Source organism: Cygnus olor, chromosome 6 (genome assembly GCF_009769625.2).
Source record: "Cygnus olor isolate bCygOlo1 chromosome 6, bCygOlo1.pri.v2, whole genome shotgun sequence".
Taxonomy (NCBI): domain Eukaryota; kingdom Metazoa; phylum Chordata; class Aves; order Anseriformes; family Anatidae; genus Cygnus; species Cygnus olor.
The window spans coordinates 34015620-34033145 of NC_049174.1; the positions used below are offsets into that span (position 1 = coordinate 34015620).

At 40.0% G+C, this 17526-nt stretch overlaps 1 protein-coding gene across 4 annotated transcripts in view; it reads left to right on the forward strand.

Annotated features, from left to right (window-relative positions):
- THSD7B (thrombospondin type 1 domain containing 7B) overlaps nucleotides 1–17526 on the forward strand; it is a 319547-nt gene that overhangs the window by 157129 nt on the left and 144892 nt on the right. For all 4 annotated transcript variants that reach the window (XM_040561821.1, XM_040561819.1, XM_040561818.1 and 1 more), the window contains exon 9: nucleotides 16359–16550. In XM_040561821.1, coding sequence (XP_040417755.1) covers nucleotides 16359–16550 — 192 coding nt within the window. The remainder of the gene's footprint in view (nucleotides 1–16358; nucleotides 16551–17526) is intronic.

Here is a 17526-nt window from a genome sequence, read left to right on the forward strand (position 1 = left end):
AAGCACGTGGTTGTCTTTGGCATCCCGTTTTTTGTTATGCTAAGGCTCCGGGGAAGAAAGCGCTGCAGCTGCCTGTGCCACCTGGAGGTCTGGGGTCTGTATGTACGGGCTGCAGTAACAGGGCAGCGGCTGTCCCTACGGGCATGTTTGTGGGGTTGCTTAGTGGTGTCTCACTGTTTAACTTCTGACTTTGGGCCACCCAAACCTGCGTTCTGCCCGGCTGGTCGCAGAGTTTGTTTGGTAGGGCATTAGGAGCTCCTGCAGGTAAGGCCACCTCACTGTTGGTGTATGAGGGCTTGGAGGACGAGGTTGCATGGAGCCAGATCCTTTTCCCACCACAGCGCACCTGGCTGCACCCAGGGCACGACTGTCAGCACCGTGCCCGCTGCAACGGCCAGGAGGATGTGCGGGGCTGGTGGTGCCCCGAGTCCAGGCTCCGACCCCACTGGCGATCCCACCGGGGTGGGTACGTGCACCGGGGGAGGCAGCCTCCGCCCGGCAGTCGTGACTGCTTCATTTTTTGAAATCTCTTTTTCAAATTCAGCTATTTTAAGTACTATAGACTAAGATAATTATTTCATGAAGTAATATTATCTGCAAATTAACCTTGGATCTTTGCGTAGGTTCAGAAAGAGAGAGATAAGGAATTTTATCGCAAATTGCAGACTTACTGGGTTTAACGTAAAGGCCGTGGCAAGTAATACATTTAAACTGCATTTAAGTAGAAAAGACCAGAATATCAAAGTCTAAAAGCAATAAACATTAATTTATTCAGAAAGTTTTTATTTTTCTTCTAGTTTATATGTTCTTTTCACACGCTGTCATTTAATGAGGTTATTTTCTGATTAAGCAAAAAAAAAAAATTAAAAAGTAAAATGTTTTATTTCAGTAGATGAAAATGGAGCTTTACAAATCTATCAGCTTGCCCTGTGTTGTCTGAGCTGGTTGTACAATCTTCCCTTCGTTCAGCATGGTTGCTAGACTAACAGATTTGGGGAGCGAAACTCCCCTGTATATAGTTTCTGTTGAAATCCATATTTTCATTTTCTGTGACAACTAATACACTTCCTGTAATCCCTTTCAAATATTCATTGGCACTATTCCCAGACACATATTTTGAAGGTTAAATGGTTTAGGATTTATGTACTCTACTACATAGGTAGGTCTGAATAAGCTAATAAGCCTGTATGGCCCCTTCATTGCCAGAGACCAGCTTGTGTCTCAGAAAGACTATAGCTGTGGTACCACAACGTTGGAGCTGCTTAATGAGCTGTGGTTCGCAGCTCTCTGCTGGGCTAATGAGCCCGGGGTGAAGTGCTGGGCTGGAAAACTCCTCGTCCTGGTTACAGAGCTCACTCGGGTATCGTTATGTGGTGCTGCTTCACGTAGTGTGGATGTACCTCTCTGGCAGCTTAAGGTTTTGGCTCTCTGTCCAGAAACATAACATATATATATATACATATATTTTGTAGGCTGCAATTGGCATGAGTAAAGAGCAATAATTAAAATAATATTCCATGAGGTTTGTATTTTAGTACAGCAGTTTGATTAAAATTGGATCTGCCTTTTCTTCTCCCTTAAGAAACATTGCTCAGTTCGTGGCTAATGAAGTGGAACGGCACCGTGATCAATATTTATGGTGTTGCTCTGGGTACCTGCACTTCTTTCAGTCCTTTTTGTACCATGGAGCTGGAATGGAAGTTTTTAACTCCAAGGTAATTAATGGCTAACCGTGCAACTTGATATGAAGTCTTGAATGCCTGTTCTTGTTTCTTTTAAGTCACAGGTGACTTGCACAGATTTGCTACTTCTCATGATTGATCGAGTAAAAGGAGGAACTTGATTTTCTGCAGTGATCTGCTTTTGGACCCCTCAGTCATGACCCTTTGTGTTAATTTGGACTTCCCCTGTATTGGAAACAAACTCTTCTGGAGTACCAGCTCTTGCCATTGAATGCTCACACATGCCCACACACATGGCACATATGAATCCTTTTAGCTGAGTTCATTGAAAATGTGTAGAGCAGAATTCTTTTTATACTCCAGTCTCTACCGCAGGTTCCAGTAACTGCCAGAGCACATGTTCAGTCCAACATGAATGTCGTGGTGTTCCAGGCTAGCCTGCACTTCTGCATCTTACTGATCTTTGGTCTGCTCACAGCTGGGTCAGAATATTTTTATACAGCTGCTCACAAAGTCCACAGAATTTGGCATTATTCTCAGTCCAAATCGGTCCCACAGTTAGTTGTTCCACAATTCTCCTCTTGTCTACTGTCTCCTTCAACACTTTCCCAAAATAATAGCATCATCTCTGAACTCTTGGTGGGTTGGTCCCTCGCACAGTTCCTTTACCTGTTAGTGACAGGGGCTGGAGGCAGTCCAATGTAATTAGTAAGCATTTTGGAGACTCGGCTTTGGCAGCCCTGTTAAATATGTGCAATGAAAAGCAGGATTACTACGGGGCCTCATCTTTTCTCATTAGGGCATCTCTATGATCTATAGGGTTTTTTTTTTTTTTTTGGAAGTTTGCCATTCTTATTAATACAGGAGGTACCCTTTGGTCCAAATTGTGACCTAGAATAATTGTGTAGAGTTCCCAATAAAAAGAAAGAAAATACATCCACATACTCCAGGGTGGAAATTTGCCCTTGTGTCCATTCCATTTCTCTTGGAGGAGAATTTCATTTTCGAGTAAAGGCAATAAATTTTTGCTGCTCAGATAAGTGACTACAGAGGTTCATCATCAGGATTTGACGAAATAAGTCTCCTGAGAAGATGGATGATGACAAGGGGAGTAAGAGTTGTTATCCAATCATTTGTCATAGTCTAGAACATTAAGATATATGGGTAAGCCCCCTAAAAACGTGTAAAAGTTCCTTTTTCCAGCAGTCAGTTGGTACATAACAACTTATCTTGTGCATTCAGCCAGCATTACACGCTCTCTAAAAACTCATTTTGTTTACAACTCTGTATACACAGTACATAAGTAGTAACATCTTCTGTATTGCTGGGAAGTACTCTGAACATCATTGAAATGTAGCCCCACGACTGCTGAATATACAGACGGACTTCCCTGGTACTCACATTAACTCCATTCTCTCTGTCCTCCATCCCTGTCCAGATGTTAATATTATCTGTCTTGCCTGGTTTGCTGATGCTGTTCTGCTCTGGGCTTTCTCCAGAGACTTTTCCCTCTGACTGCTTTTCTGTGGTTCCCTGTTTTATGTTAGTTTTCCTCTGGTTCTTCCCATGTCTCAAGGCTTCAAAAACATGCAGCAGCCATTGGGTGCAATGTCAGCTAGTGAAAAATTAGATTAAACATTCATGGCTGTAGGAGTTCTTGTTAGCATATATGTATTAATTCAACACTTCCTGCTGGTTTTCAATATGTTGGGAGGTTGCATTGCCAGGGAGGTGACTTTAAAGTCTTTCCCATCTGTAGTGGAATACATTTCGACTGCTTAAGAGCAGGTAAAACCTTGCTCTGCTTACTGAGTTTCAAAGAAACCTTGCGCCTTTCTTTTAACAGACAAGTATTCCTCTCTAAACCAAGAGTGGTCAAGACCAGATTTCTGAAATACTTTCTCATCCTTCAACAGAAATCACTCTTCATTGCTAAACTGCAAGGTCGACTGCTTTCTGGCAGAGGATCTCTTTTTCCTGCCCCGTGCTGGTTTGTCCACTTTACGATTACGACAAAGTGAGGCTTTGGCTGCGTTGTTCAGTTCTGTTTGCTGTTAAATGCTGGCAAGGCAGCTGAATTAGCTGATCTCAGACAGTCACCTTACTGTAGGAGGTAATGTGATAGCTTGCTACAGTGAACTGCTCCCTGCTTTACTGCTTGTTGTGGGGATGTCACACGAAGATGAGCTTTGCTTTGCCCCACCTGGGCTTGCCATAGCACAGAGTAGCTCAGGAACCTAAATTTCACCATCTGAGTCTGAGAGAGCTTGGTATCTTGCACTAAGTCCTACAAAACTCTGGGAAATCCTCCAGTGTGGCAGCTTCATTATATCTCTGTGCTGGAGTTCAAATCCAACCCTCATGTGTTTCCCCTAGCCTGTTGTAGTATTTCACGACCAAAAAGCTTAATCGGCTTTTCACTTGCGTTTCTCTCTTGTAGCTAGGTCAGGAGGCTGTACTGACTGCTGATGACTCACAGGCAGAGGATTTTTACCGTAGTTCGCTTTGACAAGGTTTTTAGTTATGAAACTCTCAGGCTTAGTCCTCAGTGGTAGCCTATAAACCTGCGTAGAGACATAGATGTGGTGGGAACCGAGTAATGCTCCGGAAGGATCCCGATGTCCAGCAGAGGTTGTGATGCACGTCAGAGGTTTGTGATGAGACAAGCTCACGTCTGGGGCTGACAGCAGTCCTGGCTGTGTGGTTATAAAAGCTCCCTCTGTGTGACTGTGTCGATGGGTGTGAAAGTCATGCTGGCACAGTCTATAGCCTGCCACAGGGGCGGTGGATGCGGTGGGTATGGGAGCACGTTCTGATGGCGTGACTTCAGGTGTTCGGGTGTTCGGCCCTGTGGGCATTCGGTGACCTGGCCACGACTGGGCTAGCTGCTGCTGTGGGCTCAGGAGGCATCAAGCATCACATATCCATGTTTCCTGGGAAGCAAAATACATTTCTGAGTCCCAGCCGTGGAATTACAGCAGTAATAGCAGCTATCATTTCTGGTGCCTCAGTGCCAAGTGTAAAGGTTTTGAGTTCTTTCTGTTACATTTTCAGAGTAGTCTATTCTGCTGTTTCTTCCCTATTTCTGCCTTATCTATGACTGAACAATTACTAGAAATGTGATGAGGACATTGTATGCAGAAAGTCATCCCGTTGTCTCTTTTCCCAATGACTCTGAGGCGTGTGTGAGCAGCGGTTATCTCAGCTGCTGATCAATGAAACTGGAGCTAATGGACAAAGTGACCTTTTGGAAGAAAAAAAGGTTCTGCCAATATTATAGTTGCAGTTTGAGTCAACTTTTACACTTCAACATGTATTTAGTTGCGGGAGCTGTTACCTTACTGACTCCTGTTGCTATATCATTCATGATTATATCAACCAAGTTCAGAGTTGTCTGAAATTTTTCTTGTTTGTCAATTGTCATGTTCTCATTGGCCAGGTATTATTAGCATTACATGATGACCTTCATCATTTTAAGATTTGATTTCACCTGATCGTCATGGCTCCTCAGTCGTGTTTTCCCTCCATCAGCAGGTAGCTCTGTCACTGTTGAACTCAGACTCATGTGCATCGCACCTCTCACCAGCATTCAATGGGCTGCACTTAAATATTTCCAAGCTGGCTAAATTCCTTCTGTCTTCTCACCTGTTTGTGCTTCATTTACTTTGAAGCTCTTCCTGCATAGCTCTACAATTCCCAGTTTCGTGAACCCAATGGGATTTTTTCCTCTGGAATTAGGCCCAGTTTACAGCAGCCTGTGGGTAAGCAAAGGTTATTTGCTAGCACTTCCCTTCTCTACATTTTTATGGTGCTTATGATTCTGATGGATGGAGCACTCAATTATTTGGCATCTATCAAACTTTTGCTTGCAACACCTAACCAAACACCTTTTTACTTTTTCTTTTTCTAAATACATAAGTTATAATTCTGCTACGTTAATCCACAAACTAAAAAATAAGCATATGCTGTTGCTTAAGTCACGCTTTTAATGAAATGGGTTTTGAATTGAAATTTTAAGTATGTATGAAGACAGTAAGAAAGCATTTGCAGTGTTAGGATTTCAATAATGTATAGAATTAGCAGAGCTTTATTATATTTCTGTGCCTGCTTGCCCTCCGTTGAGTAAAAGTTGTAATAAATATAAGTTCAAAGGTAAAATTTTATTGCTGCACATGAGAGGATAAAAAATAAATTAGAGTAACGTAATCGTGCTCATATATGTTATGAATTTTGAACACTGTCTATTAGAAAGTTTGTCAAAATGTGCTTAGCTTTGAAAATACAGATTAGCGCTGAAGGGTTTAATATTGTTCTTCCTTATGTGCATATTCCTTGAGAATATAAGTGTAAAATATCTCCTGCTGAAAGCAATTGTCATAAAATGGCACTTTCCCATTTTAATAGCTGAATAATCAGAACAGAAATATTTTCTAAGTCATGGAGAGGTTATTGCTTTTTTCATGCAAAGAAATTTAGTAGTAGAAAACCAAATTTTATCCAGATTTTCTTCAGTTTTTCTGTATCAGTTCTTATATTTGAAAAGCACGTCCAAATGCTTCCTGACAGTCCTGACACTTCGGCGTGGTTAAAAAGGGAGAGGAGGGCCTCCATTTGATTTCATTTACCGATTCTGTGTTTTCCTTTAATCTAGTAGCAAAGTTAAAATAGTGGTTCTCTAACAGTAGCTGGAAAACCTGCTAGGGAATGACTGGTTGGCCCTTTGCAGTTCATGCATTTCTTTTTCTGCTTTGGAGGAGCACAAATAAGGAATAGGTCGGCATGGCAGATTTACTGGGAGAGTGGCTGCTGGCGTGGGTGCCTCTGAGCTCGCCGAACTCCATTTGTCTGAAATGCCAGCTCAGCATAGTCCTGGCATTAGCATCTCTGAGAAAACCCCAGCTTGATGAAATTTTGACATCAAAGATAATTCCTTCTCCTGTGCTTTCTCCAGTTACTGTGCATTTACTTTGTCCTCTATCATCTTCCTCACTTTTTTTTTTTTTTTTTAAAAAGTGAGCAGAGGGCATACTCTGAGATTACCCTAGCATGAGCAATGGTCTTTTTTCGAGATGTTTTTAATTCAGTCTTCAGATTATAGCTTCACTGTTTGATCCAAAATGAATCAACAGGTGTAGGCATGTCCAAACCTTATTTTGTTTTTAAGTGAGGGGGCCAGTGCTGGATGTAATGGCAATGGTCCAGCTCCGGGTGTGCCAGCAGCTGGACTCGGCTGCTGTGGCTGAGCCCCACGTGTTGGTCAGAGCTCTCAAAGGATGTGGTGGTGGAGGCCTGGGGACGCAGTGTTCATGTCCTGGTGGATGCTGCTCTTCTGGCAACACCCGTGTTCCCAGGTGAGCATGATAATGCCAGTCGGTGCTGCAAATATGCTTCATCTTGCTGTGTCAACACTCAAGTGACAGTGTTCAGCTCATCAGAACAGCAGAGAAAGAGTGAACATTTTTATGGAAAATAGTTTCACCAGATGAGAAAAAAGGAAGAGGAACATGCTGCCTTGTCTGAGCAAGCTTCAGGCAAAGTGGCATCTCAAGCCTGCTAGGTGTAAAACATGTCACTTTTTGTGATGCACTAGCAGATCTGTTGTCACCTTTTAATTACACCACCCAAATACAAGGCCCTGTACTGCTGGGAGGGATTTCCTCATGGAAACCCTCAGTGGAAACTTCTTTTTTCTTTTTTCCCCTTCCTGACTGAGAAGTATACTCACAGATACCAGCTCTTAGATTTTTATTTTAATACATTTAAGGCTATTTGAATAAAATTGGAAAACAGTGACAGTGGGTCCTGTTCCCCTCCCTCTTGCTCCCCCCAGCTATTATCAAACTTAAATCTATGCAAACTTTCTAGAGAAACAGGAAACTTTTCTAAATATACCTTCCATATTTTAGGTCATCATAAATGCTTTTGCCTTTAAATTCCTTCATTGATGCCATTGTAGTTGAGCTGTAAGCAGGGTTAGGCTGTCGTGTTACAGTATTATCAGTTACAGACAGTGGAGCGGTTTGGAGATCAAATGCCCTTTAAATGGCTCTGAAAGAATGATGCAGTACTGACTGAAATGGTAGGCGTCATTATTTATGATGTGATTAAAGTTCTGCCTCATGGGCTAAGTGGAAGCACACAGACAATAATATTTATATTGTTTCCTATGTTTAATTTCTCCCTATTTTAGGTACTAAACGATCTATCTGCACAAAATACAATGGGAATTAAAACACTTTTCTTCTAAAAATTATGACTTTTTAATATAAAAATGGTTCAAGCATACTCCCATTCTTCTAAAATTTACAACTTTTTTACATAAAAATGGTTCAAGCATACTCCCATTCTTCTAAAATTTACAATTTTTATGTAAAAATGGTTCAAGCATACTCCCATTCTTCTAAAATTTACAACTTTTTTACATAAAAATGGTTCAAGCATAGGTAAGGGTGCGTTAGCTAGAAGTAACTTAATGCATGTGAAAACTATCTTGTGCAGTTGAGATGCCTATTTTTGTACTTGGCAAAAAGCTGTGTTTACAATAATAGGTTTTACTCAATAACCAAAGATAATGGTTTGTGATTTGTATTGCTTTTGTCATGAACAGATTTCACTCATTCGTTTAGACCCTCAACTGGTAGTCAGTCTGTTATTGTGTGTATTGTCTTGTAATCTTTTAAAGTTATCTAAGAGGACATCTTACTACCAGTCTGTTCGGAGTTTTGTGTATCAATTAGAGACAAAATTGAAAAATAAACTACTACTGTTAGTAGTACTAATATAAATAAAAAATAGCCTAGTATTTGGTCCTGCATGTTCTGAACATTTCCTCATGGATTGGGGAAGCTCTGAGTTGCTTAATGGAATTACACACACATGCACACTCTGCATCTGAACTAGAACACATTTTTGTGTTAACTGCTTCTAAATGAGCACTTATTTTTAAGTGGTTGGCATAAATCTAATTTTAATTTACCATTTTCATTTTCTTTTGCATTGATCCTCTTTTTGTGGAGATTCAATTTCAGACTTGGAGAAAGATGTTTTTCAAAGATTCCAGATGGTATTTGCAATTATTTATTATCATTAGCATTCACTGTATCTGAAAACAAGACTTTTGCCAACTTAGATAAACCATTTCTGCTGCAGTGTTTACAATTTTTCAGTCTTATGTTGATAAAAAACTCACTTTTCAGTTGATTTCTGTTACTACAAGAGTAAAAAATGTTTTCCACAATACATGGGAAATTTCTAACTCTTATTTTTGGGAATAACAGTCAGTCATAGCCTTGATGACTATGAAGAGCCAGCAAGGTACATCATTCTTAAGAGTAGCATAATCAGAATAAATATCATAATAATCCGAACAGTAAAGTAGGCTTTTCCGTGTGTACACGTGACTTCTCTTTTTTGGGTTGCCCACTGTGTGAGATCACCGTTACCGTAGTTTGCCCTTTCTAATATGTCCCTTATATTTTTTTTTCTTTTGAATTTTTAGTGCAAAAATGGCACCTTAATTCTGTAGAAATGGAGTGTTTTGAAATTTCTGGCTGTGATGCCCTGGGAATAAAATGTCACCTTCTTTATTCATAATTAGTGTCTGAATACTTCCACTAAAATTGACATGGCCCACTGTACAGATATTTAAGATGAAGTTCACTATGTATACTATTGGAATAAACAAGTCTTCGTAACAATTGTTTTTATTCTTAAAGTTTTTGAAGTATATATATTTTGTAATATTTTAATATGTCTGACTTGTTTGTGTAATTGATTTCTACGATATTTTGTGTTGATTGACATCTTGAACAAAGCAGCACAGAGAAGAAAGCTGAAGGACACCTGCTTCAGTTATGCTGCAGCACCAATTTCAACAATAAATCTTAATTGTAATCAGTCTTGATCAACCCACCTGTGTAGATTCCTTCATTTATAATTACTAGGGATAAAGAAGAAAAAGAAGAAAGTATGAATAGAGTAGAAAAAAACAACACTAATATGGATTATGTTCAGTTCTTACTCTTTATGTTTTCAGATTGCTGTGCTATGTTAATTATTAGGAAAAGCTACTTGAAGTTATGTGCTCTTCTCTGAGAATACAGCAAACTCATGTTTACTTTCAGGTGCCACGTGAGCAATTTCTCTTAATTCAGGGGGGTTGTACATACAATCACAAGGTAGAAAGAGGTAGAATGAATTCTTCGGCTGTTATTTCCAAGCCCAGCAGGCAAATGTGCATCAATATTTTTAAATGACTACGTGTCTTTGCGCATGGGACAGGAAATACATTGGAGCCGGTGTGCTACATAGGTAACCTCATGCAGCTCTATTTTATTTTATTTTTTTTTTAAGTTTAGGACTGATAGCTACTGCAAAATACTCCATGGTGGGAATATTCCACTCCTGGGATATTCTCTGCAGTCTTGTCAGCTGCTCACTGACGTACTTCCCACCAGTGCTTGCTTTCATGGAGCTTCCTAAGGGTCACAAATCAATTTGCTTACGTGTATTTACACAAACAAAAAGGGAAAAAACAGTTGAGAGTAAACAGTCCAAATTGCAGTGGAAGTTGTACAGGAAAGAAAAACAAATACCCTATCTTTCCAGGCTCTTCTTCTATTTCTCATAAACACCCTAATGGTCATAAGGGAGTCCACTTGGATAAGGGACAGGACTGTGGGCAGCAATGCAGAGATGAAGGCAAGCCTTCTGATTTTGCAGTGATTTTGTAACATGTTTACAGTCGTATTGTTTCTTTTTCAAATTTATTCTTACTCCCTCTTTTTGTCATACTTTCTCATTTTACTTCCCTTTGTTCTTATTACCCTGAAACTTTATTGTTTTTCTACATTGTGCATTATGCAGTTGAAGGTGTTTTTTTCTTAATCTAATGCTTTGTTTTTTGTAATTGTTTTTTAACTAAGCCTTTTGACTCAAACCCTTAATGATTGTCATCTATTCTTTTTTCCCCTCAGAATGATCCTTGTTGCATTAGTGCTTATTTCCTCTTTTCCATTGTGAACGGCTCTTTTTCCCTCTCTGCTTCATCGTTTTCATGATAGATCTTCACCTCCATTTGTCTTCACTGTTGTTCCATTCTTCTTTTCTGGTGTGGGGTTCTGATAATAGTGATGGACCACCACAATTAAATGTATTCCATACGCCACTGCTTTCCCTGACAAACTGACACGGCTCTCCCCAGATGCTCTTACCTATTGACTGGCGTTAGCAGAAGTCAGCCAGGACCCAGGAACTTCACTGAAGTGTGACTTTGCACTCCCAGTGCAAGGCAATGTGTGTGGGATGGCTGAGCACGGCGGTCTCTGGATGGTCCCAGGTACTGACAGTACCACGTGGAGGAGAAGTCAGCAATGCTGTTAGAAGATGAACACATTCAAAATGGTTATAAGCAATCTCTCCTATTGTTGTCATTTGATTGTTATTACTTTTAAATTTAACATTTTCGTTAGTTGATGAGATGCCTAGGCCAAGATACTGTCAGCAGCCAGCTTTCTCTGAATGCAATTGCTGTTAGCGAAGTGGAATGCAGTCAATATGAATTCCTCTGAATTTACTACTGCCTGTTGACATCTTATTCTGTTACAGGCAAGTATTTAATCAAAGTTTATTGTCATTCTTCTCTGAGATTTAAGTGGGACATAAAATTTTACGATACATATAGTATTTTTGATGACGGCTTCATTATTTCCACTGAATAATTTGAAATGCTACAAGGAGAAATATTGATGTCAAACTGGTAATTGTCATTAAATATGCAGCATTTTTGCAGCAGTCATTTGTGCAAAAAATAAATTTTCTGAACTTGTAGGTAGCAGTGCAGAACCATCTGAAGAGCGATCTTAAAGCCTTTCCCTGCTGCACAGGCTGGTCAGGGCCAGAGCTCCACGCGTGGATGCAAACATGAAATCTTCAAACTAATTTTTCAAATTCTCCTTTTTAAAAATGAAACCAGTAATGTGGTGTCCACTCAATTTGTTGACCTTTCCAGTCCTACTGCCTAACAGGTTTTGTATTTTTGTTGCTTCAGTCATCCAGTGACCCATGGACATTCCCCGTGATGCAGTACTTCTGCTGCCAAGCCAGGAGGGACAGCTGTGCCGGTGTAACTACCTGGGTCATGGGATGGGAGGATGCAGGTCACTGGGAAGAAAGAGAATATTGCTCTGGATCTGGGATTTCTGTGAGGTGTCATGTAAAGTAGGCAGGTGTGGTTTAATATTGAACTGATTCAGAATGAAGTGTTACTGTTTATTCTGAACCTCACTATGAAATACTTTATTCAAGACTATGGAAATGTCGTTTTCTTCTAGAATGGAAAAGACAACAGGAAAAAATAGGGAAAATCTCGCTCTTTTATTTCGAGCAGGGTTTTATGTTTTTCCTTGTTTTGTTTCGCCTGTTGGGGAGCATTTCATTTGCTTTTAAGATGAACCAAAAATTCCACTCAGTATTGTATTTCTCCATGTAGTTTCTTTAGGTTTCTTTGTTACGTTACCTTGTTAAGGAATTCAAATAAGAGACCCGTGCATTTGGTAATTTTATTAACAAATGTATTTGTGAAAATGCTGTGTTTGTCTTTTCTTTCATAATTATTACACCCTGACTATGGAAGGCAAGGGATTCAATCTTTACTATATTGAGAATATTATCTGTTGAACGGCTGTGGTGATCATGGCTAGCACAAATCAATTAACAGCTGTAACTCAAACGCAGGTATAAGTTCAGTTTTACAGCTAGTGCTTTCCCCATGCAGTTTTATTGGCAGAGGTTGGTTGTGGTTTCCACGTGGATAGAAAGCATTTCCCGAGGTTCGCTCCAGTCTGAGTCCCACTGAACTTCCACCCGCATGTCCTCAGCATTAGGTTGAAGCTCTTCAGTCGCTCAGTCGTCGTCCTCACCAGTCTTCCTGTTTTATCTACGTAACAGCTGGGGCTTTGTGCTGCTCAGTATTACAGCAGAAAAAATACTCTTTGGAGTAAGCACAGTTCCCTGAGACTAATTCTGGGCACTTTGCCAATGTCAAGGGAGAGGAATAAAGATGAAATGAGCAAGTAAGTAATACCTGAAGAGAGGCAATGAAGACTGTGGCAGTAAACCCTGGAGTAGGATAGTTTGGATGGGTTGGGTCCATTCCAAGCTGATTAGAGGACTCCACAAAACCTAAGAACCCTTTTTTTTCTTTTTTTCCCCCCCCTTTTTTTTTTGTCCTTTTGCCTTGGGTGGGCTATCTTTACTGATGAACAGTGCTCTAAGTTTATTATGACTTCACAGAAATTTGCAGGCAAGAACCAGTTTCCTATAAGAGAGCTGTTGTGGGCTCTGAATGGGAAAGACCAGGTACCTGAAGAAACACTGCCGTGCTCTGAACTGCCACTGAGTTTAATTCCTGGTTATTACAAGAATAACTTCACTCCAGTGTCATCCTTTCTCATCTGAAAAACTAGAATAGGGAGCAAATTTGTAGTTGTCATTGTCAGTGCTGTCTCTTCCGCTGTTTTTCCTGAAGGATGAGTGACTCACAAAAACTGGCATCCTTGTCTGCCACCCCACAGCTCTCCATGGCTGATTTCAGAAGCTTCATCTTGAGATCTAAACACATACTTGGAGGGGAACTTGTATAGCATTTAGATAATTTAGGTGCTTAAAGCCTTATTTAGCAGAGAGAGAAATCTTCCTGTAGAAAGATTATTCGGAAGATCTGCAATAAGAATTACACCTTCAAGGTATTGGGTGGACAATTTGGAAGCTCTGGGGAAATTAATATTCCCTGTAAATCTGTGTTGATGCATAAAGCACTTTTCAGATGTATCCTGTTCGAGCAGTTTTCATGGAACATGAGAAATATTATTTTCTTTTGTAATATGTGGTAGGCTTCTGAAAATTCTCTGCTGGGCAGATGGTACAGAAGAACGGTACACCTCTACATTAATATCAGCCAGTAATTAAACCTGAGCACAGTGAGTAGAACTATAAAGTAAATCAAACTGAGTCTTGAATTATACCTGCACGCACTTGTTGGCAAGCTCTTTATAACAAAACTCAAATATTCATTTCATCGCTGAGGAACCATGAATTGCAGCCTCTGGTTGCAGTGGTGCTGTTGCAGTCACTTGTTATAAATCAAATGTGAAAAGAAATCATGGATAGAAGTGGAAAGCAGATTTTGCACCTTTGCCTCACTTTCCCAGAGGGTGGTTGCTCCAAAATCTGTGGAATGGGAATTGGGGTATGTAAGTGCACACTTTTACCTAGGCTCATGGGTGGAAGAAGCCACCCCACAGGAGACCTGAATGTTTTGAACCACCTTCCAAGTGGCGTGCTGGGCGCTTGGAGGCAATCTTTGTAAAGTCATAATGGCATCAGTGTAAGGACTCCCCCAGCTTTCGGCAAGTAGGACTGTCTGTAATGCTTATGTCTCTGGCACAATCTGATTTTTGGAAATAATTGTGCCAAGTCCAGAATTCATTGAACTTCATGGAATTCCCTTGCCATAAAGCCCATGGATAATGAAGATAACTCTCACAGGTGGAGGGAAGGGATATGTGCTTGTAGGACCAATGTCTGTGACAACTCCCAAGGCCATGATCTATCTCATCCCTGTCATTGACTGCACACTTCCCTGTGAACATAAGTGAGGGGAGAGGAGGATGGATGTTTTACAGTAGTTCACCAAAGCTTATAATCTCTTGATTTTACTGTACCAATGACTCCTAAAATCAAGTCTGCCCAGGATGCCCTCATGTTATCTGCTGCTGTACAGACAGGCTGTCAAAATGTTAGCAGGGCTTTTGACACTATGATGACCCAAGGGGACTGCTGGAATAAGGCTTACCGGCTTACGTTCTATTTATTTATTTATTTTTACACTGTTTTTCTCTGAAGATAGTTCTCAGCATTATGTGAGCATCCAAAGCAGTGGTGGTGATAACAGGCTAGTTGAAGCAAATGATTGATAGGCACGGTTTGCACGGGATGCCAAATGCAGTACCAAAATAGACTCGTGCTGCTCAGGACTTGGGGCTGTCTGCAAAGGGGGTATTGGTCTTAATTTTGTTATTCAGCAGACTAGCAACAAATAGTACTAAAATAATTGGGCTTATCAAGCCTTTCCTGATGAACACAGGCAAATGCAAGGAAAAAGGACTATAAAATATTTTTAAACATATTTTGCAGTCTGATTGCCTGCTAGGTTCTCCGTTACTTCTTATAATATGCTTGGAAAGTTTTATTTGTGCCTTGAGGGCGATGAGCCTGTCTTCATTTAGGGATGCAACTGCAGATAATACGACGGTGCTATTGACAGTTTTATGCAGTCTCGCTAGCAGCCTCCTTCTCTTATTTACTCACCCGTACATGTATTGTCTTGCAAAAGCAATACTGATTTCTATCCTCCTGGTTATAATTGCATTTTGGGCTGCCTCATCACAGACCCTGTTCCTCTAGAGTGAGGTGAAAGAGCCAGTGTTACTCTGCTGTTGCCGTTATAAATTTAACATTTTTTTTTCCCTACATATAATTGAGCTTGGTTAGTCATTATGTTTTTTCATAGATCTATAATTAAAGAAACCTCGAAGGAGAGCTTTGTAGCTATTATAAGGGCAAAAGAGGTAGCATTCAATGTGAGCTTGTTGTTTATAAACAGGAAGATTTGAGCCTCCTGAAATTTTGGATTTTAACTGAAAATTCATGAGGGTCCAGAAACACTAAGCAAGAGAACAGTGTAGCAAAGTCAACCGTATCTGTTCATTTGAATTATGTTTATTAAATGTTGGGTGTAATTTAGAACCATAAGAGTTATGTTTTGTGAATATTTATCAATTATGATGTCCTTGTAATGTCTGCGTAATTAACAAAATTACTGGACATTTCCCTTGATATTTTGGAAATAGAATTCTATTTTGTTTTACTTTTTAAAGCAATAGTCCCATGCGTTGTATGCCACATTACATCCCTCATGTGCACTTTGTTCTGCTGCCCATTCTGCCAGCTCTTCTTTTGGTTGGTAGGCTTTTCCCCGCCACCCCCAATGTCCTGCCTTGTTGAAAGGGATTTTGGAAAGATGTATGCTTCTGGTCCCTGTCCCTTAGTTCATCCCCATTGAAAGTATTTCTTCCTTAGGCGAGGTTGGTACAATAGAGCCATTATGTTGGATTTCTTAGTTTTTGTGTGACAAGCACACACAAATGGTATGTGGTTAGTTCTAGTGAGGTGACAGGACAATGACCAAAACGTCTATCAGATACTTTGTCCTGCAGGAAGAAGAAAACCGTCTTCTGTGGGGGACCTGTGTAAAATTTATATTGTGGAAAATAGGTTCTGTAGTTGGAGTTTGCTGGAAAATACGGGGCTTCTGATGATAATTGATATTACAGCTTTTTATTGATTATCACATTCCTCAAGCTTGTGTGCTTTATAAAGTGGACTGTAGTCACAAAGTTACACATAAAGCTTAAAACACATTTTTTTTCTCTGAAGAAATAATTTAGATGGTTGTTCAAATATTATACCTTCAAGCCTGAAGCTGAATCCTGTGCTCTTTTGTGGTATATTCCTCCACCGTCAGGCAGACTTTTGATATAAAGACAGTCTGTTCAATACAGACCATTGATATTAAAGCAAGTCGAACTTCCCTCTGTTTTGTTTTGTTTGCTTTAGGTGAAGAAGTACCTCATCACCTTTGCTCAGAGTATCCACGTCCTGAAGTCATGGCTTGTGAAATCCCTTGTGCAACAGACTGTGTGATCAGCGAGTGGTCCCAGTGGTCCCCATGCTCCCATTCATGCTCCAGTAAAAATGCTGAGGGCAGTCAAAGCAGGAGTAGGTCCATCTTGGCCCTTCCAGCAGAGGGTAAGTGGTAAATATTTTGGATTAACCACTGTTTGTTTAATGAATTGACTTGTCTTCCTCAGCTGAACTATTTAGATCAAAACTAATCCCAATACTGAAGCAACGAGAAATAATACGTCTTGTCTGTACTTCGTGCCTAGCAACTAACCGATGATCTTTATAGGCTTGAGTTACATGTGTTACTTAGTGAAATTCTGTCGTAGTTCAAAATTATTGCTTTAGCCTATGAATTATTGTACATTTTAGGGCCAGATCTGTGTGTGAATTTATTTCAGGAGAGCTACGTCCTAAACTAATGAAATCGTATCATGACATAATCTTACCATGCAAGTGTTTTCATATCAAAACATATTAGTATCAATTTAAAAGAGAACAGTGAGCTGTGTAAAACAGGGAAATAGAAAAGGACCTATTTGTTTTATTAATGCAGACCTAAAAAGTATTGGCCTTCCTATTTTTCTATTGAAATAAGTAAACAGCTCTTGATGAATATACATAATTTCTGCTGGATCTTCGTGGACTCATCATGCAGCTGGATTTTAATGTACCAACATCACAGTGATATGATTTCTACACAAACTACGTCTTACTAGAATTATAGTCTTCTAACAACAGTCACACATACATTTCATTTACGTGTTGGTTTATTTCAAAAGATTTGAATGATATCACACTGAGTGCATAAAAATTCATAAAACATGAACAGGTCTAACAGACTAAAGCCTTGTTGACACAACAGAAAATATCTACTATTGTCAGCACTATGTGCAGTTAATCCAGCAGCAAAACACTTCAGATGCAAATCTAGTCTAGGACAAGCTCTGTTAAGTGCTGTTTTGTAAATTATCATTAAAACCACCCACTGTTTCTGGGGCAATGTTAAGGACTTGATCCTGCAAACCCTTGCTCATATGAATGGTCTGTACTCACATAAACATCCTTATAAGCACTTGCAAAGAAAATTGGGACCCTTCAG